This window comes from Manacus candei, unplaced genomic scaffold (assembly GCF_025592945.1).
Source record: "Manacus candei isolate 608988 ecotype Guabito, Panama unplaced genomic scaffold, ASM2559294v1 h1tg000003l, whole genome shotgun sequence".
NCBI lineage: Eukaryota > Metazoa > Chordata > Aves > Passeriformes > Pipridae > Manacus > Manacus candei.
Genome location: NW_026138051.1, coordinates 12,193,806 through 12,216,797, shown reverse-complemented (window position 1 = coordinate 12,216,797; position 22,992 = coordinate 12,193,806). Strand labels below are relative to the sequence as shown.

General features: G+C 40.3%; 1 protein-coding gene across 10 annotated transcripts in view; it reads left to right on the top strand.

Moving 5' to 3' along the window:
- FGF13 (fibroblast growth factor 13) overlaps window positions 1-22,992 on the top strand; it is a 248,781-nt gene that overhangs the window by 130,382 nt on the left and 95,407 nt on the right. For 7 of the 10 annotated variants that reach the window (XM_051793005.1, XM_051792979.1, XM_051793015.1 and 4 more), the window contains exon 2: window positions 3,895-4,062. The exons of 2 other annotated variants lie outside the window; for them this stretch is intronic. In XM_051793005.1, coding sequence (XP_051648965.1) covers window positions 3,897-4,062 — 166 coding nt within the window. In that variant the 5' untranslated portion in view covers window positions 3,895-3,896. Of the gene's footprint in view, window positions 1-3,695; window positions 3,760-3,894; window positions 4,063-22,992 lie in introns of those variants that run through there. One more of the 10 variants, XM_051793033.1, reaches the window with a different exon arrangement.

Sequence of the window (22,992 nt, the reverse complement as noted above, 5' to 3'; positions counted from 1 at the left end):
TGTTAAATAGTGTCGTACATACAAGAACAACAGTTAACAGAAACATGAGGATTTGTGTTGCCTGGATTTTATTTACTCTGTGGTTCCTACAGCCTTTAGTTAACAGAGCTGAAGCCTGTCCATGTAAAACTGAGGGGGAAAGATGTTTCTTTACAGTTTTATTAAACTTTGAATTACATTGAAAATTATTCGGTTGGAACCTGAGCCAAGGCCTATGGACAAGGTTGATGTTATGGTTTTTGGCAATTCTAGATGGGACTGAAATGCAGTTGAACATAAAAGAAAGACACAAGCCAGTGGATTGTTCAGCTGGTGTGTTTATATAAAGTAAATGTGTTTGAATTTATCTCAAAAAACATCCTGGTGCTGGCAGTCATCCTAAAGATCACTTTCTCTCAATAAAGCTCATAGGAAGAAGGAATTTTTTTCCCACTGGCTTGTTGACAGCAGGTTTTCATTAATGTAATTATTATTATTTTATTTAAAAGAAAGAATATGCTACAGGGTGATATTTAAAGAATATGCTACAGGATGATATTTAGCAAGGAGAATGTTTTGATGTAGAAAACATAATAGATACTGTAGCTATTTTATACTTACTGCTAAACATACATACTTGCTGTGGGTTTGGTCTCCATCAAATTGTGAGGGGGGGAAGAAAAAAGTTGTGTTTTTTTTAAGCTGTGAAGTGTTTATTTATGATCTTCCATCTGCGAACATACAAGTTCTTTAGCTGTATGTCGATGACCTGTGTCCATGACAGTCTTGTCCCTGTTTTATTCATGGGAAGATGGGAATGTAGAGCACTGAGGTGTTCTACCCATGAGGATTTGAGTACATTAGGATGAAACGGAAAAAAAAATAATTAGCTGCTGAAATACAACAACAGAGATGTAGTTGAAGACTGGAGGCTGGCACGATGGTTACACATCTGCCTTCAGGAAGGTGGTCAAGGAAATGTAGATGTGCCTCAGTAAAGGTTTCTCCTAACTGCTCTCGAGGACATCATCCACATGATGGAGTGAAGTTGAGCACCTGCCAGGCTTCTCATGGGTCTTCTGCTCCCATTTTGAGCTTGGTGCTGGCTTGTGATTACCACCCAGATTAGCTGATTTGAAGCTGACTGGTGTATTTGTGCATTACACAGAGCATATCATAGGTCCTGCAATTAGAGTCTGCAATGGAGGGAGCAGTTAAGTACAAACAATGTCCTCTGCTCCACATAGCACAGCATGTAAATACTGCTTTGGATTTCTGTTACTTCCCTAAAATTTATGTTTTCTCTCCTACTGTGATGTATATGTGATTCTTTTATAAATTTTGGGTTTATACCATTAACAAAGTCATAGCAGATTCCTGAGGATATTTCTCCCTTTTCTAAAGTGTTTGTTCAGTTATTTAATAATGATACTTTCACGGTTGTGCACTGATTATTTTTAGTCATCAGAAATGGACATCCTCAAGATTTTAAAGTTTTTTACTTTAGATTCTGTGTAGTTGAAATTTGCCTGTGGATTGGTTCTTGGGGCTTGTAATTGAGGTCCTGCAGCTGTGATTTCAGTGGCTCCACGAGAGTGTCTGGCTGTCATCATAGCAGGGAAAAGGACGCACTGGGGTCAGGGGGTGTTCCTCGTTTTGTAATAAATTCTCAGCCTGACTTGAGGCCATTAATCATGTTAAGAAAAGGTTTTAGCTGTTCCTTCAGAACATTGACATCAATTAAGTTATCCATACATCATTCCAGCATTAAGGCTTCATTATTGCTGTGGTTCCTGGGGTTTGCTCCAGATGTCAGTGCTACGGTGGCCCTCAAAACCAAGACTCATTTACACCTGCTGTCCTTGGGTCTAGTACTACAATGTTTGCCATGTTCTTCACTGATAGAAGGTGTGGGTCTCGTTGTGGTATTTAAATAAATCTGTGTGCACGTGGTGATATGAGCATGTAGGTGACTGGTGAAGGACCAGTTGTGCCTATTCTACCTGTCTTAGTGAACTTGTCTGAGATAGGGGTGGGCCTCCCTAGTGATGTCAAGCAGTTATTTGTCAAATACTTGATGAATGGAATCAGTCTGTGGAGTTGGTTTGCAGATGCTGCATGATCTGAGCTTAAAGAAGCAAATAAATCACAGCTCAGTGCCAAACAGCTCTTGTTTGGCATGTCCCTATGCCATACCTTTTGGGTGGTCACCTTCTCTCCTGGTGGCTTTTTGGAGGAGCGACCCATCAGGGCTTGTTGGTCTTGGATGTTGACTCTTAGTAATCACTCCCAGCCATTGCCCCTCAGTCTCAAGGCTGTCAGTACGTTTCATGAGCACATCCATACCCTTCCCATAAACCAAAGTAAAACTGGTATTGTTAAGGATGTAATTATATGGCAACACAGACCTTGTGCTCCATTGGCCTGCTGCTCTTTTTTGAACCAGTTGTGCTTTCCTATTAGCCCATGCATCCCTTTTAATGACATCTTGTATAGATTATTAGTGTTTATTACTGGTGCTGCATGCAGTCTAATGAAACAAAAACAGCCAAGGCACCAAATTTCTCCAGTGGATTAATGAGGTCTTGAAAGAAGGTGACTGCTCACTCTGAATAGAAAGACTGTTGAGTTTTTCATCTAGATATGACTCTTACTAGAGAAAAAATCAAGTGCATGAAAATGCAAGAGGCTGATATTTGTTCGAGGGGATCCATGTTTAAATGTGGCAGGTTTTTAAAATGGTTATACCTTGGCAGATATTTAGGAAGCAGTTAGATTGTTAGAATTAATGGCCAACACTTTGAGAACCACATAAGCTTACTTAATGCATGCTAGTGCATCTGTGAACCTATTAGTAGTTACTTTCCTTATTATTGGATTTTTATTTTCCTAATTCTTGGCTTTTTTTTTTTTTTTGCATAGGTCTTGGGTTTGGCTGTGGTTTTATATCTCTGCATCATGCTATAAATAACTAGTGGTGGTTAAAGACTGTCTTTTGAAAAAGCGTTTAATTTTTGTTCTTGTGAGATGATCTGTGCCTTAAAGCTGTGAGCTGAGGAATCTCACTATCTCTGTTATTAAGGCTTCATTTTTTAGATAGTGGAAAAGTGTTTCAATTCTTTCTGGTAATGTAATACTTTGAGGTAGCTGGAGCTTTCTGTACGCTATATATTTTATCTTTTTGCCATTTAATAGTCTGACCTCATTCAGAAAACATTTTAGACTGCATATCATTTATGTTATTAATGGCACTATTGATTTATAAGATCAACTTTAAAAATTACTTGCTGTTTTACAAGAAAACCATCAAAAGGATTAATGTGCTTTCTCTTCGTACATTTATTCTTCTATCCGTTGAAAATGATGATCAAGTCAAATGTCATTGGATTATCATCCTTACTCTAAGAAACTGCGTGTAATTATGTGTCCTGATAAAGGCACGTTTCTTGTACTTTGGGGAATAGATACACTGATGCTGCATTACCTGCAGATGTGGAACGATTACTCACTGATGTTAATGTAGACATTGCCTATGGCTCAGCCGTAAAAGCATGCTTGGTTTGTTTGTTTTTTTAATCTGCATGCAGAATAGATACAGGTACTAAAGGAGAATAAAGCAAAGACATAGGAGGGAACTTTGTTGCTTTTTGGAGCAGGGTGTTATTCTATTTATTAAAGCTGCATGAAACAGTATAAAGTGTTGATGTTTATGAGAAGCATTGATTATAAAAGTAAATGTTCCTTCCCACCCTTCTACCACCATGACCAAGATACTTTAAGGTTTGTTTTCCTTCCTATAAACCTTTCTTTCCCTCCTTTCTTTCCCCCACCCTGACATTATGTAGTTGATTTGATTCCCTAGATTGCTTTCCTCAAGCTCTAACTTGAGTTCATTTTGTTATGTGGTGACCACAGTTATGGATGACGCTCCCCCTGGCACACAGGAGTACATTATGTTACGGCAAGATTCGATCCAATCTGCGGAATTAAAGAAAAAAGAGTCCCCTTTTCGTGCTAAGTGTCACGAAATCTTCTGCTGCCCACTGAAGCAAGTGCACCTCAAAGAGAACACAGAGCCGGAAGGTTTGTGGCACTATGGATCCATGTTCTGTTTGTTTCTATTTTATTTTCCTTTCCATGTATGTCCCGAGAGCGTGCTGTGTGTTTTCCAGCCTGTGTCAGTGCAGTGCCGCTGACGCAGGAAGCGTGATGCACTCCATGTCCCCTTTGCTTGCCTGTTAGTGTCTGAGTCAGCTATCACGGGACACTGTAGTATAAACCACGTACGGTATCGTTCTAGAAGAGAAATGACGCTGCTTTTTCTTAAATAAAGTTTGTTTGTTTCAGCTCTCTCATCCTTACACACTGCCCTTTTCTTTGGCTGCCAAAAGCTGCTTGCTACTTAAAATGGCATCAATTCCTAGTTGGTTCTTTCCAGTAACATTTCTGAAGCTGCACTCTGCTGAAAATATGGCACTTAGACTAAGATTCGGCTTGTCCCCAACACCTTTCACTCCATAAGGCTTCTGCATAGCGCTAGAGAATGCTCATGGCAGCTGTACACGGGTGAAGCAGGATGAAGTTTGTATGTAATGCACGCCTGGTTGCATTTTGGGAAATGAAATGCATGCAGAGCAGAAAAAAAATAAGTAGAATGTTTTCCTTTTCAGATAAAGCAAAGGTATGGTCTCTTCTCGTGCTGTGTTTACTAATATGAAATTGCTAATGAGGTATCTCTCATTCATCTAGTGTACATAAGATTAAACTATCTTAAATTATATTATTTTAATATTTTCTCTTATTGTTCCATATGTGTTTTGCATTACTGCCTCATATTCCAAGTGGTAAGCCTTCTACTTTTTGCATAAGCTTCAGTACCTGCCAAGACAAATAATGCTACTGCTGGTAGATGTGTTTTAAGATTAAATATTCAGGGCTGGATTCTGCCACAGTCGAGTCTACAGGAATGGCAGAGTGAACAGGTTGGAGTTCTTATGACAAATCACTTGTATTATTCTCTCTGTAATGATGGGCATCAGTCATTGAGCTGTCACTGTTATCCCTAAATGTTCAGTCAATTGCTTTCTCCTGTTACATACCCCAGATTTTTCATGAATGTTCTTTGCACCACGTCTGGGAGATTTGAGTCTTTTACAATAAAATTATTTTATTAGAATAGTATTTCTTTTTCATCTCACCAGAAATGCTAAGTCTGACACACACACTGGTGTAAGGTGTGGGAAGAGGTTTTTTTGTTTCAGTGGTGATATAACTGAATATTAAAATTGGGGTTTGAAAAAGTCTCATTGTCCTCTCAGTTCTAGGGCTGACTTGATAGGGGTTGTGATTTTGTAACTTAATAAACATGAAGAAAAGGCAAATCCTATAGGACACTTCTGGATTAGCAGATGTCATGAATTTCCTATCATCTGTCAGGGTTTGTGGTGCTCATGAGTAAATTATGAGCCCAGAACTGTTCATGTCAAGCTCCTCTAGGAAGATGATGACAACTGAGCTACTATAGGTGCTGAGCAACTGATATTTGATGAAAGATTCCATGTGATCCGTAAAAAGAAGGGCCCTAAACTTGGCATCTTTGACTCACATGCTGTATTTCATTTTTTGCCATGTGCTAATGTGTCACTCCAGCAGAAGCTGATGGTTATTTCAGTGGAACTTATCCTGGGAGCTGGATTCCTGCTGAGGACTAGCTCTTAGCTGAGCCTGCTCATTTTCAGTGAATAAATCAACAATTTACGCACTAATGGCCTGTTCAAGAGGAACAAGGAAAGCAGAGGTATGCTGGGCCTTTTCTCTCCAGAGCATGAGTCTCCTGGAGGCATGGTTTGGTTCAATGTTGAGGAATTCAGGATCTGCCAGGAAAATCTTACACGGTGCAGGCTCTGAGTGAAGACCTGGGGAGCACCAGTTCTGCCGTATTGCCACCTGGAAGCCAACAGTTGCTCTTCTTAGATTCTCCATAAATCTCCACGCTGTCTGTCTCCAACGACAGCTGTGTTACTCCTTCCTGCATGGCATATGGTATTGTTATTCGTTCTCAGTGAAAATGTTTAGTTCTAAGAGGGAAGCCTGTCATCTTTTATTGTAGCGTACAAGGATGAATTTCTCTTCCCTCTTTTGTCCCTCCTCCTCTCCTCTAGGAATTTCGTGTTGCTAGACAGACACAAGAAGATGTGGCTGTATTTGTTTGTCCTGCAACTATCTGAGTTGATGGGAATTCATAGGGGTATCAATTTTTGTTGTTGTGTGATTTCTATATGTGTTTCTGTGAAAGATACTTTTCCTAGCATGAGAGGGAAAATATATGTTTAGGAATCCTTTTGTCCTCTCTTGTAGCTCAAATTGCCTGGGCTGCATTAGTCCTTTTCTTCAACACCTGTGAATTGCCTGGCAGTGGTGTTAGACCCACCAAAGGACTGATGTGTGTCATCCTCAGTGGTTTGTTGGCATGAAGCCTGAAAAATTTTGAGAGTGAAATTATCTGAACTGTGCTTTCCATGCAAACACTGCAACAGTCCATTGAAGTTACTGGAGTGGCTGAAACAAATCCCAGCAGAATACCTTCCAGTGTGAACCCAGCAGTTAGCAGGCTCAATTGTGCTGGTAGGATGAATGAAAAGAAATGTTTAAACTTGTTACTGTGGTGTAATTTCCACATTTTTCAAGGTATTGGAAAGTATGACAACTAAGAAGCTATTAGGAAAGTTCTCCAAGTAAAATGTCACAATGGAAGTTTTATGGAAAATTGCAGACTTGAAAGACTCTGCAGAGAGTATAAAAATGTACCTTTTTATCTGCTGAGTAATGACATGGGAACAGTTAAGCCTGCATGTTTTGAACTTTGCAACTCCTTGCCTAACTCTTTTGTTTAGATGATGGATTTCTTCTCTGCATCTTTTAACCTCTTTAATACAGGGTTAATGCTTGGAGACCCACATTTATCACTTCAGGATTTGAACCCCCTAGGCATGTAAGATGATACCAGGTAAAAGATTTTCCAGGCTTTTTGTAGGGGTCTTTGGGGAATGTTCTGGTATTTGCTGAAAGACTTAAATGCCACCTCACGGTGGTAACTGAGCTTAGTGGCCCATCACTTCTCATATCTTCAGCCTGTTTCATTTCTCATAGCTTAGGTTGATTTATAAAAGCAAAATCAGAAATGAGAAAATTAGAACCATGTTTCCTAAATTGACCTGCCTTGGTTTCTTGTTCTTTTCCTGACACCTACCTGCCTGCTTGCAGTATCACCATTATTCCCAGCACCCATATGCCTCAAATACACCTTAGGAGAATAGATCCAGGGTCAGTACATTTGATATCACCCCGGAGGACACATAGAAGGTCCTTGGTTCAGTAACTGTAGCAAGTGGTAGAAGTGAACAGAAGGAGAACAACAGGAAATCACAACAATATTATCTTCCCAAAATGTGGAAATTTCCATTTGAGCCCATTGCCAGCAGAGTGATGTCTGTCAGTCTGGATTGCAGTTCAGATGGGATGCTGCCTTTCCTAATGCTGTGGGAAACTTGAGTTAAAAGCTGAACTGCTGCTTTATTCCACATCATTCCAGCTTTGTTTTGTCAAAGTCATTCTACAGTTTACAATGTCGTGGATCTCTCAAATGCAATAAAACAAGCAGAGCTGACATCCTTACCTAGATGCTGAGTCCTGTGGGCATTGGGCATTGTTTACAATTACATCTAAGCAGCAGCAAAATACGGGGTGTTTTTATAGCTTCCCTCCAGCCAGGAATACACTGCTAGCAGTAGAAGGGCCATCTGAAGTACATTTTGCAGCTATTTGTTCTCTTAAATAGTTTAAACATAAGCTGCTGCTATCTGTATAAAACATGGTTACATAAAAAGAAGTCAGCTCCTGGAAAACTAATTTGAGTTGTATTATTACATCCAGGGGAGGAAATAAAATGAGAAATGTTTTTTAAAAACACCCATTGGTTAGTCACAGTCACACAATCAAGAGTCTTGGCCACTTGCCCATAGTTCTGTTTTCATGTGGGATTTTTTTGCCTTTTTCTTTTTTTCTTTTTTTTTGGTAACATTTAGTCTCCCTCCAGGCATACATAACCTTTTTACACAGAAAAACAGAAAAGCATGGCAAAACACGTATTGGGGATGGGGAGAGGGAAATCTGGGATAGCAGCTGGTAATGAGGAAAGGCAGCTTTCCTCAACCAACAGGAAATCTGATTAGATAGAAAATGTTAAGGATGCTAATATGAAACAAGCAGCTTTGTGGTTGCCCTTGACAATGGCTTGTTATCTTCATCTCTAGCAATGGGATTAGTGGCAGAGCCAGTCCTGGGGGCAAGGAAAAGGTAGGATGTTTGAGCACATTATGTGGGGGGCTGCCTCTTTCACCTACTCCATGTGCACAGGCAGTTTTGTCACCAGTAGAAATTCGTAGCCTTTATGTTGTCCTACTGAGTGTCCCTTTGGTGCTCTGAGAGTCGTGTCACCACAGATAGTACTGTTACTTGGCACTCTAATTATATCCTTTTCTTCTAGACCAAATCAGTCCTATTAGCCCTGCTCGCTCATTTAATTATGTTAATGCATGTGTACTTCTGCATTTTAGAGGAGAAAAAAGAAAGAAGAAGGGGGAGGAGAACCTGTATTTGAAATCATGGAGAATTGTGAGAGGTTTTTAAACTTTACATATTGTTCAGAACTAAAAATGACTTTGTGTTCCAGTGCAGAATAATAGAGATGAGCCACGTGAAAGAGGCACAGCCACCTGCTCTGGTTGTGTCCGAGACATTCAGATTGGGCACATTTGGCAGTGAGACACCAGTGAGGAGGTTCAGCATCTGCACTGTGGTGTCTTCAGCCTCAGATTTAACCTGGACCAGCAGCCATCTGAGGGGAAGTCACTGGTGCATTAGTAGGGGCTCCTACTCGGTTACATGATCCTCTTTAGAAGCATTTCATGAGCTTCCATGTTTTTCATCGTGTCTTCTGATTTCAGCAGAGGTGAAAAGTGAAGACTTGGTATCCCATTTGCTCTTGAGCAGGAGTATTTAACCCTTTCCTGCTGTAGCTAAGCTGTCTGGCCTTGAGCAGCTCATCCCAGGGAAGGCAGGCAATCTGCTAATGCCTGATGTTGGACCTGCAGCCTAATGATGATATAGCAAGCATCAGTGCTTTCCTTATTGCCCTTTGCCTCAGCAAAACCTTGTTCTTGACTCTGCTTTTTCCTGCACCTCTCAGGTCCTCCTGTGGGGAATGTGAAGCTTTCACCTTTCCTTGCTCCCAGGTCCAAGAAGCAGCAATGAGCAATGCCTGAGGCTTGTCCAATACTAGATGAAAAAAAGCTCTATATCCTGTCTGTCTGGACACACATGGAGTTGCTGCAGATATGGCACCATATCTGTAGTGAAGGATGATCTAAAGAGAGCAACAGAGACATAAAGTCAAAGGTCTGAAGCTGCCACTAGTATAATGGCCTTTTCCCCCTAAGAGAAACCATCTTTGACTTGAGTGATTAACTGATAACCTTCAGTTTCAGGGCATTGGGAGGCTGTGGTGACAATTACACTCTTATTTTCTTCAGATGCTCAGCACATAAAGCAGAATAGCTCAGTCCTGTAAGTGGCTGAGCCCTCTTGCCCTGATCCTCCAAAGCCTTTAAGCACGCGATTAACTTTAAACATGTGAGCGCTCCCAGCAGAGTCAAAGGGGTTGGGATGTATTTAATGAGCTTACCTGAACACAGTCTGGGCCTGGCTCGGGTTCAGGCTCAGACAGTGCAAATCCAGAGTAATTCCACCAAAATCCAAGATTTACTCAATATTTGCTTGTCTGCAAATGAGATCAGAACCCCATCACAGAGTTTAGTTGGATTTCTTCTTTCCTTACTCCCTTAATAAGGAGTTAATATGGTCCTTACTGCCAAAATGATTCATGATTGAACATGCAAGTCATCAGCAGTAGGACTGCTTAAGTCCCAAGCAGTAGGGAAATTTAATGTTTTCCATTATCAAGAGGGAAGTGAATGACTTGATTCTCAAAACTATTTGGACATCTCATCAGAAAGAGTAACAATAACAATTCCCCACTGAACCAGCTGAGCACTAGGGACTTGTATTCTCTCTGGAAGGTGACACTTCTAGCCATGCAGAAATACAGCAGAGTGAGAATTCAATACTATTCCATGGACTTAGAGATACAACCTGAGTTTTTTGTCTTTCTCTTCAGCAGTGGCAGCCTGTGCCAGCTGAACTGCCGGCTGCCTCCAGTCCTCCCCCCCCTCCCCTCCCACCACGTGCTTGTGTGTTGACCTGTAGTTTGGCAAGATCCACCACCAGACACCCTCTTTTCTCACCATGTGAGTTAAGGAGAGGCTCAACCCTGGGTGAGCCCAGTGCCAGCTGTGGCAGGAGTGTGACATGGTGAGGGACTGGGGGCAGGACAACAGGAGCAGCCAGTGTTGGCAGGCAATGCATGAGTGGTGACAGGTTATTAGGCTCCTATCTCAGCTTTTTCCCAAACTATTACCCCCTACTACTTTTATTTTCCACACCTTAGTTACTTTTCACCAGGTACTTGTCTCTGTGCTTGGTGCTTGCACATCCTGCTCTGTGCTGCCATATAAAAACCGTCTCTTTTTGAGGTGGCTGGACATGTTTTAAAGAATAAGGTTCTCTGTTTAAGGTCGTGAGCAGGAAGACTCCAATTCTTGCTATAGCATTTCTGTCACTGGGTACTTCAGTGATTACAGAGGATATATTGAGGAAGGAACTTGAGGCTTTGAAGGAAAGTCACTGGAAGTAACATTTCCAAAGGCTTACAAACCTCTTTTGCTCCTGAATTCACATGTACCTGCCACCTCACAGGACACAGTGCAAGAGCTTTCCATAGGGTTTTACTTACCTCCTGAGAGGCTTAGAGATCAGGCTATTATACACAGCCATGTTTCCTGCATCCTATTGTGTTGTTTTGCTAATGCTTTTTAACTAATACACCTGCCAGGTTATTCCTACCTACCTGGACTTTTTCAATAATCTGTGGTGCTTGCTGTCAGCTGAATGTGACCTGAAATAAGGTTTACAGCTGGAAGATCCTTCTCTCTGTGTATGCACACCCATCTCCATCCAGGAAATAGTGTGCACACCTTAGTCTGTCTGTCAGATCAAGATCTTAGAATAATGTGGCTGGAGGACATGATCATAAAATATCAATAATAAAGGTAGGCCGAGCACCCTCTCTCTGACAGAAGGATTTAAAACTTAACAGTGTCACTGCTCTTTCCAGGCTGCTGCTGCCCAGGCCAGCACCTCACAGAGGGGGAATTCAGCAGGTGCCTGGCACTGATGGAGAGATGCTCACCTTGCAGTCACTTCTTACCCAGCTGTCTTTAGAGGAGCTGATAATTAGATCATATTTTCCAACATGTGCAGACCTACCTTTCTGTGTGTCTGTCCTCACAGTGTCATCAAGTACCTGGTCCCAGGTCTGTAGGTAATAAAGACACCAGGGGAGGCACTAAAGAGTCCTCACAGTATTTTTATCTACCACCTCACCTGGCCACAAGCAACAGATTGGAAGTTAAGTGGTTTGTTTTCTTGGTGGTAGAATTCAAAGGTGCAGCTGTAATTGTGAGCTATGTAACTGTTAGCCAAATTTGCACTCTGTAGCATCAGAGAAATTTAAGTAAGTAGTGGCATTAAGAACAGTTTTAGAACTTTTATTTCAAGATAATGATTTTTAAATCTCAAGCTGGAGCTGGCCTTACACTGAACAGGTCATGGTAACCTAAAAAGAAATTTTATCCCTTACCTTACCTGTGTACTCTTCGAGGGAGATCTTTTATCTATGCCTTCTGCTATTTTACTCTAATCTCAAAATAAATTGAGAGAGTATCTGGCACTTAGCATAGCTGAAGTAGGACATTTAGACCAAATGAGTCACCCTGATATTCTTTTTTCATCTTGTCTTTAAAGGACACTCTGAGAGCTTCACACAAAGAGTGTTCCTTGTATGGAGGAAGGCCTTTGTCTTGCTACTTTTTCATCCCATGACTCTCCTGAGAAAGCATGAGACTTCACTCTTCAATCTGTCCTCATTTTAAATAAGAAGATGTGGTTCTTTATTAATAATGGAGGTTTTTCTTTGTACTGTATTCAGCTACATGGTCCATCATAATTATTGCACAACTCTTTATCAGTGGTAATGTCTGTAGTATTTAAATACCAAGTGCCTTTGGGTTGAGATCATGCCAAATCTTTCATGCTGTTCTAGGTTAGGACAGCTCTGTAAACAAGGAGGAGTTAAACTTTTTAGCTATCACTGAAGAGTTGTTTCCTTTCCCAAGGTAATCCCTTAGAAAAGCACTTAGACAAGTCTCCATGGTGCAGGGAGCACATGGCAGAGATCCCCTGCCCCACACCTGGGCAGCCCAGTGCAGCACCACTCAGGGCTGTTGATCATCTCAGGGATAATGAGCTTAGATAGAAAATTGCCTGTGGTTTCCAGTGCCAGGGTTAGCTCAGCTTGTATCTACCTCAGGGTTTTCTGCTCTTCATCCCATCAGCAGTCTTGGCTTTCAGCAGCTGCTACCTCTGAGTGCACAAAAGCAAAGCCACAATAAACAGCAAGGTTCACCCAGCAGACTCCTTGTATCTCAGATTGTCTGGAAAGGGAGAGGAATCAGTCTTACTTCCAACTCAGTCTCCATGTGTTCCCTCAACACTGTCTTTTTCTCTGATGCTCCTCCTTGTTCTGGATCCTGCTCTGTCAGGGCTGGGGATGCTTTCTGAACAAAGCTGAATAACTTTCACAGCAGTGCATTTTACTTCAAATATGTGGTGAGCACAGTATGCAGTGATGGTGAGCTACTTTTCTTTTATGATTGCATAAGCAGTTAACTTCTGGTGATAGTACATTTGTCTCTCTTTTTGTTCTCTTTTAAATGTCCTGACCTCTGAAACTAAAGAAACTGAAGAAGCTTTACCCAGACCTCAGTAGGCACCAAAGATTGCAAAAGGCCAGAGTTTTCTTAGAACACTTATGTAAAATTATTGAATGCTTTTTCAGTAGTGTCTGAGTGTTTGGGGAAAAGTCAGTGCTCAGACTATTTCATATTCAGTTTTTTGCCCACTTGTATCTATATACAGAATATTCCTGCTATGTACAAGTTCTTTGATTTTGCTTATATGCTTAAAAAAACCCTCCAGATTTTGTAGGACAGGGCAAAATGTTTGGACATTTCTTTTAAGCCAGCTCTTGTCCTCCAGGACAGAAAGGTGTATTATCAAGCAGTGGTGTTCAGGAAGAATTAACAGGTGTTTTCTGGGTATTGATCTCAGTGTGCATGTTTGATTCTTTCTACCATGTGTTTGAAAACAGTGAGATAGACAGATTTTTATTTTTTCTCTAAAAGACAGATTACAAAGAGTTAGGTTAAAGCCTACAGATTACAAGGCACATAAACCTGCAAAGGTTCTGACCTGCAGTATGTCCAGCACATGGCTGCACATCCTCTTCAGGGGCACAATGCTGAACCCGTGCTGTAAAGAAAATGAGGGAACAAAAGAAAATCTTTTCCAGGCATCTTGGATACTCCTGATGTGAAGCTGTCTGCCATGTTTTTCAGGCACGCTAAATAATTCTTGCATGTTGATTTAACAAGGAAAAAAATGAAGAGTATATACAACTTAATGCACAAGAAGTCTTTAGTTACCAGCTGTCTTTCACGCTTGACATTTCCACATTACACAGCAGTCCCTTCTAGAAAGGTTATTGATGCAGCTGTGTTAGTTCTCGCTATTATTCACTATCTGGTCAAATTTAGCTCTTATAACAGAATAAAAACCTAGTGGCTACTCTTCGAGTTTTTGCCAGAATCATTAAGTCAGGTTTTAATTTGTTTTTTCTGGCCCTTGGCATAGAGAAGTCAGAAGAGCAAAGGTGTAGAGTGGTGACTGAGTGCAATGTTGCATACACGTCTCAGCCTCCTGTTTCTTGCTGTGATTCTTGGGATGTCGTGCACAGTGCCAGGAGTTGAACTCCATGATCCTGATGGGTCCCTTCCAACTCACCATATTCTATGACTCTATGATTGTTTTGCCAGAGCCCCACACAGAAGACAAATGGAGTGGCCCAACACTGCTTTCTCTTAATTGCTTTGATGGAGGTATGGGTTTCTTAACCAATATTTTGTAAACAACATCTTAACCTTTCTCCTTATGCTTGGTTTTCCTTCTTGTTACAGTACACCCCTCTCAGGTTTTTTTGTCCTTGACTCTTGTGGAAGAGATGCATTTCATTCCTCAGCTGTATTTCTTGCAACCTTTCTGGGAAGCTTAGAAGCTTAGCTAGTCCTAGAGCCTAACTTCCTTAGAGGATGAAAGATTTACTATAGAGACTGAAAAAATGTCTATACCCCCAAATGAACAGAACTTGCTCTGTACAGCTGGCTGGTACTTTAAGCCTCCATTGAAGATGCAGCATAAACTGTCTTTAGACTTCTCAGGGCGTGGAGGGCTCCAGTGCCAGTAAACTGTGGGCTGGTGACTTCAGGAATAGGGGTATTTGCACTCATATCTTCTGCCTGCCCTCATGGACATCACTAGTTTGGAGGCTTTAGTGACTTTGTTGTCAATGTTGTGAAGGTGGATGGGGCTGCAGAAAAAGGCTCAGCCATGAGGACCATCAGCAGGAGAAGAATCTGAGACTGCAGTGAATGAAATGCTGAGTTTTCCATCTTTTGAAAAAGCCATTAACAGCATAAATCACACTTTTGATGACTGTCATTCTGTTCCCTAAATGTGCCTTTCCTCACAACAGTCCTAGGATTTTTCCTTTCTGCAACAAGTGATGCCAAATTAACACTTAATTGCAAGAGTTGTTAAAAATTTAGAGTTTATTTCAATTGTGCACCTTTGCTTAATTGGTACCTGCTCCTCTTTCTCTTCCTCTACAACTCCAGTTAGGTTGAGCCAGTAGTTGAAGACCAAATTTTGCTTATTAGGTGCTCTTATCTCTGGTAAGTATAATCATTCTCTTTGTTTCAGGCAAGTGGCAAAGCTGACATCAAATATTGCCAGTGTCTCTCAAATATTGTTAGTAGAAAATGTTTAAGCTTCACACACGATGAGCTATCAGCATTAATCCAGGAGAGTTCATATGACTGGCCCTCTTATGATAAATTTAGATTAAATACACTGTAAAACCAGTAGTAAGCAAAAATTTGAATGGGACTTGAGCTGCCAAATGCAAGTAAGTGGTTTCTTTAATCTCTTGGATGTTAAATTAGATAAATGTAAAAGTGATGAGAAATTTTGCTGGTCTTTGTACTAATAACAAAGGAGCATGTTTAGGAAATTACTGGTTTAACTGAAAAGAATTTACTGTAATGTGTTTAGTGAAATGTACAGTCAGTGTGATACAGTTGTGGATATATTAAAAAATGCACTGCCAGTTATTTCTAAGTTGAAGGAAGCTCTGAGTCAAAACAAGCTTTCCTGCTGGTGCTGAAGAACATATTCTTTGTCATACGCAATTGCCACTCAAGCAGAAGTTAGATATTCTCTAAAATTCAGATACTCTGCTTCAAAAATTCCTTTGCCCCTTGATAGTTTCCCTCTTAATAAGATACAACAAAGTTACTTAAAATCACTTGCCTGTGAGGTTGCTGAGCCAGATGCCTTCAAGGCCTTTGGGGAAGACTAAGCAGGTCACCAGAAGGTTCCTGAATTAACGTGGACTCCTCTTTAATAGTGATGACCTTCTAACCAAAACCTAGTAGGTTGTTTTAAAGGATGGCAATTTCTTTGTGGAGCTTTCTCTTGCGTGCTTGTTCTTTGGCACACTCAGGCACGTGCTTTGCTCAGGACGCCCGTTCTGAGTGTAAATAAAGCATCATGGTACCGAGAAGGAAGTGCTGAAATGGGAGAAGGTGAGTCTGATGATGCGGCAGAAAAGTCTACAAGGAGAGTGGTAAAGAAGGTGTTGGTATGGACAGGTGAGCAGAGTGCTTTTGGATGAACTTGTTGACTGTAGATAAGATTCAAAACTGAAATAGAGAGGGATCCCTGAGCTCTGACAATTAGAAGGCTACTGCATTACAGAGGAGTTGGAAGCCCCTTCTGGATGGAAACCTGAAACTGGAAAAAGTTACCTAGAGAGGACAAAAGATCTCCAAAGAAAAGCAGATTAGTTAGCTACAACTTTGTTTTGAGTAACATCACCTTTATTATGCCAACATTGCCAGAGAAACATAGTCTATTCTCTGTGGGTGGTTCTGTCTGTGAAAATCAGACCCCATGAACTGACCAGCCAGCTGCTTACAAAGCACAGCAGCTGCTTCTCCAGCTGCATGTTCACAGCTCTGTACATACTGTCACATGCATGAAATTATTTAATAACCCAAAGAGTGGATTCCAATCACAGAAGTAGTTGTTTGTATCCTTATGTATATTTAATGAATGTGTTGACACCTGCAGAATGCTGCCAATTTATTTCTGATCAGGTGTATTTATGGCAGATTCTTTAATTTGCACATGCAAATGATAAAATGGGTGTAATTGTTCATCCAAGAGACTGAGGAAAATCACAAGGTAGCACTATGAAAACTTGTTCTCAATATAATCTCCCCTATAGCAGAATTTGTACTGCCTCAACAGAATTGAAAAGGTGCCTTTTATAAACTAATGTCTCAAAAGGACATTGTAAAAAAAAAAAGAAAAACCAACAAAAAAACCACCCCAACACTCCTGCCAGGTTTTTTTTAGCAGTGTGGTTTGGAGTTAGGTTTTTTTTAGTAGTTTTATTGCCAGCTTTTAAAGTCAGCTTGTTTCCAGCAGAATGATGTTGAGATGGATGCTTGCCGACATTTTTCTTTGTAAGTCCTTGGCCAGACTTTTATTTATGGGTAAAATTGGAATCCACTCATCCTGAGATGTATGCAGCAAGAGAGGTGTTTGGCTTCAGGCCAATTTACCATCTGAGTTCTGTAATACATCCCCAAAGATTTCATCACATAGCTTTGAAAGGCACCAGTGACTTCAGTTGGTGTTGCAGAGGAGCTCTATATTTAGCTCTCTTCTCTTACAGGAGCTGTTTCTTATTCAGGTGCCAAACTCTCTACCTTCATTCACTGTTTTATTTCTAGCAATCTGGCTGTATAACCTGTGTTTCACAAGTCATTCTGTTTTCCTCCAACTGGATATCTGAGCTCAGTCTTTTGTTGATCTAAGAAGTCCATCTCGCTTTATTTCTAGAGAAAACATTCTGTCTGGGAGGCAGGAAGAGCTTTGGGGAGGAGAGCCCAGTGAAACACTCGTCACCTTTCACTCCCCTGGAGTTGATGAACACTTTTAAGGACACAAATATTTAGGAATGTTTTTTAATAATATATAAATCAAGGTTTATATGGAAAAAAAATGTAAACCCAAACTCACACGTCAGATTTCTCAAGAGACTTCTAGGGCTATAGGTTTGCTAGAAAGGAAGCTTTAGTTAAAGATTCAGTTGTACTACTTTGATTTAGGATGGGACTCTGGGGAAGGATCAAAACAGATTGCTTCTTGCAGTTGACTTGCAGAGCAAATTCACAAACAGTTTAGGGCTTCTTTATGGTCTTTAAAAATCTACTGGCAACAATGTTAGAGTTTGTGAGAGTTGACATCTGATTTCTCCATCATTGTAATAACAAGACTTGTTATTTTTTGCATAATATAACTTGTCCCAGTCGGCATTGCCCCATTTGAAGTCAGTGGCTCTTGAAGCTGTGAATCAGAGGAATTGCAGAAGTGGAGCGAGTGTTGGCTGAGAACTGGCTCCTAATGCTGTTTTCTAACTTCTTGGGAGACTAAATACTCAAGGTTGATTTTATATGTAGTGCTGCCAAATGTTCTAGGAATCCTCTGCCACTCCATTAAGTTTAGCTGCAATGAAGGTCCTGTAAAAGAACAAGTAATAATGACTTTCCTGCTTCAGCTACTTCTAATAGCACTTCTTCCCAGCAGCCCATTCCAAAACAAGCGAGAGGGGTGTAGAAGGAATCAATATGTGCAAAACTGAGATCTTATCTGGAATATGTCTTCTGCAGCTTTTAATAGTATCTGCAACATGAACCCTGAAGACTTAGGAGGGAATTGCTTTCAAAAATATTTTTTTTTTTGTAAAAGAAGAAATGTGGTTCACCAAAAACAGGGTGTGAATGTGCAAATGTGCCATGTAATTACAGAGGCCACATTTCCTTATCAGCTTTGCATTTCATAAAATGATTTCTGCCATTTGGGGTCTATATCAAACCAAGAAAATACTTTCAACCTTTTTTCTCAAAGTGTTTTTTTTTTTCTTTTTTTAGTTGTATAGTTTTATGGATTCACTGCTCTGCTTTCCAGCTTTGATACTGGGAGATCCAAAAATAGTTAGGAACTTGTTAACCTGTCTTTAAAATCTGTTCTTAAATGGTGTCTGGCTTTGAGATGACTTTGGGATGTGCACAGTCTTTCAATCACTTTTACTAATTGTGCTTCCTGGACTTCTGTCCTCTAAGTTCCTAGTTTGGGGGACATGTAGCTAAGAGGGTGGCTGGCTACATTACCACCCCTGTTTAATGCTTAAGAACCTGTGGGAGCAGGCCAGTGTTTCCTCTGTAACCATGTGAAAGTCTTCTGAGCAGTTGCAGGAGTGTTTACTGGGGTCTTCCCATGTGGAATTCTTTCATGGTATGTTGAGGTTCCTCACTATAAGCTGTCTTGTCCATTTTCTGTAATAATAAGATTGTAGGCCAAGTTGTGAAATTATCCCAATCTTCTTGCAAAATTGTTTTAAACCCTTCCCTCTCTCGTAAAGATTTCTCTGAAGACAAGTATATCAGCATATCTTACAGGGCATCTGTCTTCTTCAACAAGAATGCTGCAACTAGGAGAAGAAATGAGAGTTTTTCCAACATGATGGAAAAAATTCTTAGAAAGTTGGAGAAAAGTGTATTTTGGGCATGGATCAGAACTTTGCATATGGTAAAACTCTAGATACTCAGGGATTTGAATCTGTGAATTTGTCCATCACAACAAATGAGCTAACAGTTCACACAACTCAATCCCTTGTTGTGTCCTCTCAGGGTAACCCTGTGATACCATTTCACTTGTTGGTCTGGTTGCAAGGCAAGGAAGTGAAGTGTAATACAAGTATAACATTCAATGTAGGCTGAATTGATCAGTCTGTTTTTCATGCTGCTTCTGCGTAGGAGGACTCCATCTGTGTTATTTTTAAGTGTCATTTATTATATTAATAATTGATGCAGAATTCTACTCTTCTTATTACCCTTAACCCAAAGATATATCTTTCTTTGGACTAAAATGTACTTTTCCTTGACAAAAATTCACAATTTCTCTAAAGTAATTCTTCCACCTGAAGACTGAAATCATGAAAACCAGTGGAACCTCTTGGTCTCTTTCACTGCTAACAAAGGATCATGTCACAGGTGAAGGATAGCCAAATTTGATGTTTCCATGTGCCTATCCAGTCAGGAAGCCCAAGTTATATGGCATATAAACAAATTCAGGGAAGGATATTCTGTAAAGTCTCTTCTGCTCATATCTCTGCAGAGTTTGTTCACTGTGACAGTGTTTGGCAGAGAGAAGGGCATCGATGAAAAACATAGTACAAACTATAACCAAAGTAATTGCTAGGAAATTAAAGTGTGTAGAAAAATCCAAAAATCAGTGGAATTCCTGTGTTTTGCAGTGGTCTTATTTCCTTCTTCATTGTTGGGTTTGTGGAGTAGAAGTTAAAAGATTAATGAGCAGGAGGAAACAGCAGAAAACATTCTCCTCACAGAGAAGATGCTTGTGCTTGCTGACTCTCACTGGCATAGTTTCAGCTTTAAAAGATTTGTAGTTTATTGACTGGGTGAGCTACCCTGCAACATTAATTGCTGTTGTCCCAGGACAGTGTATGTCCCCTTCAGGAAGTGATTTCATTAAAGTAATACACTTGGTTCTTACTTGTGTTAGGTCATTCATACATTTTGATAGTTAGAAGGAGCCTTGCTGTGACCTTAAGTTATTCTTTTAAGAATGTTACATCACCTTTTAGTCCCCTCTGCACTAAGGGCAAATAAAAATCAGGTGGTTTGGGGCTCTGTGCTTCCTTAATAATAACAAATATATGAAATGGCATAAGACAGTCTTAAGATTTTTTTCTGTAGCCTCTATATTAAGTCTGTTAATGCTGAATAATGGGAAATGTTCTTCTTTCTCACAGTGAATGAAGGAAAATGTCAATGCAGAGACCAGATTAGATACTCTGCACAGTATATCAAATTGTTCTTCATGGCAAAATCGCTTGATTAGGACAATTAATGCAGAGGTGTTGTGACTAGGTGTAAAGAGTGTTGAGTAGTGTCAACTTCATAATAAGCGCTGTAAGTTCATGTCTCCTATTAAACAGTGGGAGGTGGGAATTCAACAAGGAGAAAAGATCTTTCTATGCATGAATTGTGTATGCATTGAGCAGCATTCTGTGTAGAAGAGTAATACAGCAGGAAGCGTGGAACTAACGCCACCCACAAGGCACAGTAGTAAGTTTTCTTTCTACATGGATTTCAAGCCTGAGAGGATTAGACTTTTCTGAATTGCAAGTGGGCTGCCTGACTCAAGGCAGAAGTGACATTAGATCATCTGAATTAATGGAGGCCACAGGATCTCTTCCAGACTGTACTCTTAAACTCAGTGTTTTGTTTCACTCAAATATATCTCTTTGAAAGTCATTTCATCTTCAAGGGGCACCATCTTCTTGGTGGTCTGTTTTCCTCTCAAAAGAGAAAAACTTTTCTGAAAAAAGGGTTGATGTAATCTTCACTCACCATTAAATTTCCTCTGTCTTGTGCATGTTTTAACTGTATTTTCTAGGCAGACTAGGTTTTGGTATTTTTAAACAAAAGCATATTTTCATTAAATTATACATAGAATAGCATGGTGTGTTAATGGAATATTGATTTCTGTGGAGTTCTGTAGAAGGGAAGTTCCCCAACTGTGTTTGCTACAGCTGTAGAGCATCTGTCTGAGGACAGTGTGTGCACCAGCATTACATGGGGAAGAGAGGAACAGCAGGGGGGACATCTCTGGCTTCCCCATCCACTGGGAAGGTGTGCAGCCTTTGGACCAGCTCTGGCAGTGCCCTTGGAGAGCTCCCCTGAGTACTCATGTAGGCTTGGGGTTGGTTTCTTAATGAAGTTTACTCCAAAAAGCATTTGGAACCCAGTAGGGAGTTATTTCCAGTTAATTAATGAACCTAAATTTGGAAAATGGTTGTCAGAGAATTTCAAACTCATTTATTTGTCTGCAGAGTTCTTTTGGCAGAAGGGATGCTCCAGGAAATGCTCAAGGGTGGTGTGTCAGTGAGAGTCCTCCCATGCTGAAGTATCTAGAGACAGACAGACCTGCCCTTCAATCTGGGCTGAAGTGCTTTTGATAACTAAGACACTGAATAAACGAAGGCTGTTCTTTTTCTGGAACAAAGCCATTTTTAAATTAAATTTCAAGTATGTGTCATTTTTTATTTCTCCCTTCCCTTCTCCTCCATTTTAGAAGTGGATAAATACAGTGGAGGGAATGGGAATCAGGAGTAAAACGTTAATCCTCTGAAAACGTTCCTGTAAGTTCTGGAGTCAGAGAGCAAAGGTATCATCAGGCTTTCCCCTAACAGCTTCTCAAACCCGGGTCTTGTCTGACATATAACTTGAGAATTATCCTCTCTCCAAGGTCATAATCATAGTCTCTGTGATTACAGACCACCATATGTACAGGGAATGTTATCAGAATACTGTGGCCCTTGAAATCTCCTGCAGGTTTGCCCATAAGAGGAATTTCTTATCTCCTCCAAGCCTGCTGTCCTGGTGCACTTATCTCTCTGCTCGTCTGGCACGTGAGGAAGACTTGGCTTTTGTGTCACTCCTACTGCCAGAAGAGAGATCTTCCAAGCAATCGAGTTGCCTTTAGATCAGGGTTATGTAGGGTGAGAAGGTGGGAAGGGTTGGGGAAAGAGGAGACATATTTCAGATTTAATGGTGTGGTGAATTGTGAGTAACTAATTCAAGTGGTGTGATTAAAGGCAATTAATCAAAGTAGGGAAATGTGCATATTTACTAAAGGGTTATTTCTGTATTTGTTCTCAAATGGAATTCAAACACTGGCAGTTTGTAAGGCGATTCACAATAAATTTTAAAATTACACAGTTTGAAACGCCATACCCCCTATCTGCAACAAAATAAAGCTCAAGAAATTCAAATAAATAACCTTGTATCTATAAGATTAGAGGAAGGTTGATTCATCTAATGACCAAGCAAGGAAATTGCCTTGTAAATCCATTTTAAAAAAGCAATAGGAAATTGGTTTATCAGGTCTCCTGGAGCAGATGCATATGCTGTGATTGATCTGATCATGTAAAATATTGATCATTGAGAATGAGAATGCACATTTCCCTAACCTAACAATACAGGTTAGGGAAATGTGCATTAAATTCATGTTTTGAATGGCTGATTACAGAGAGGGACTTCAGGAGGGAAGGAAAAGAAAAATAGGGAAACATTCAAGATTGGCTGGCAGGAGAAATATTACTTGAACTGTTTTAGATTATTCAGATTGCGACATAATGGCTTTTTGTCACAAAAAAATGTCTTGATTAATAATATAGAAAAGTAGGTTTTAGTTTTACAAATGGTACTGAATTGAGAGTCAAGCAGATAATGAGAAACAATTTAATCTGATACATGAGGAGGATTAATTTTGAGTACCTGTGTTGTAATAGGCAGCACATCTCAATGCAGATAAATGGAAGGTAATAAGCTTAGGAGTAAAGAACTCTCTAGTAAATGACTGCTCAGATGCTGCAGCAGGCTGAGTCAGGGGAAAAAAAATGAGAAATTACAGGAGAAAAATTGCCTATTCAGCAGCAAAGCCAATGAGAGGAAATGGGATATCAAGCTGCTGTTGAAGGGGAAGAGCAGAGGACTCAAACCACTG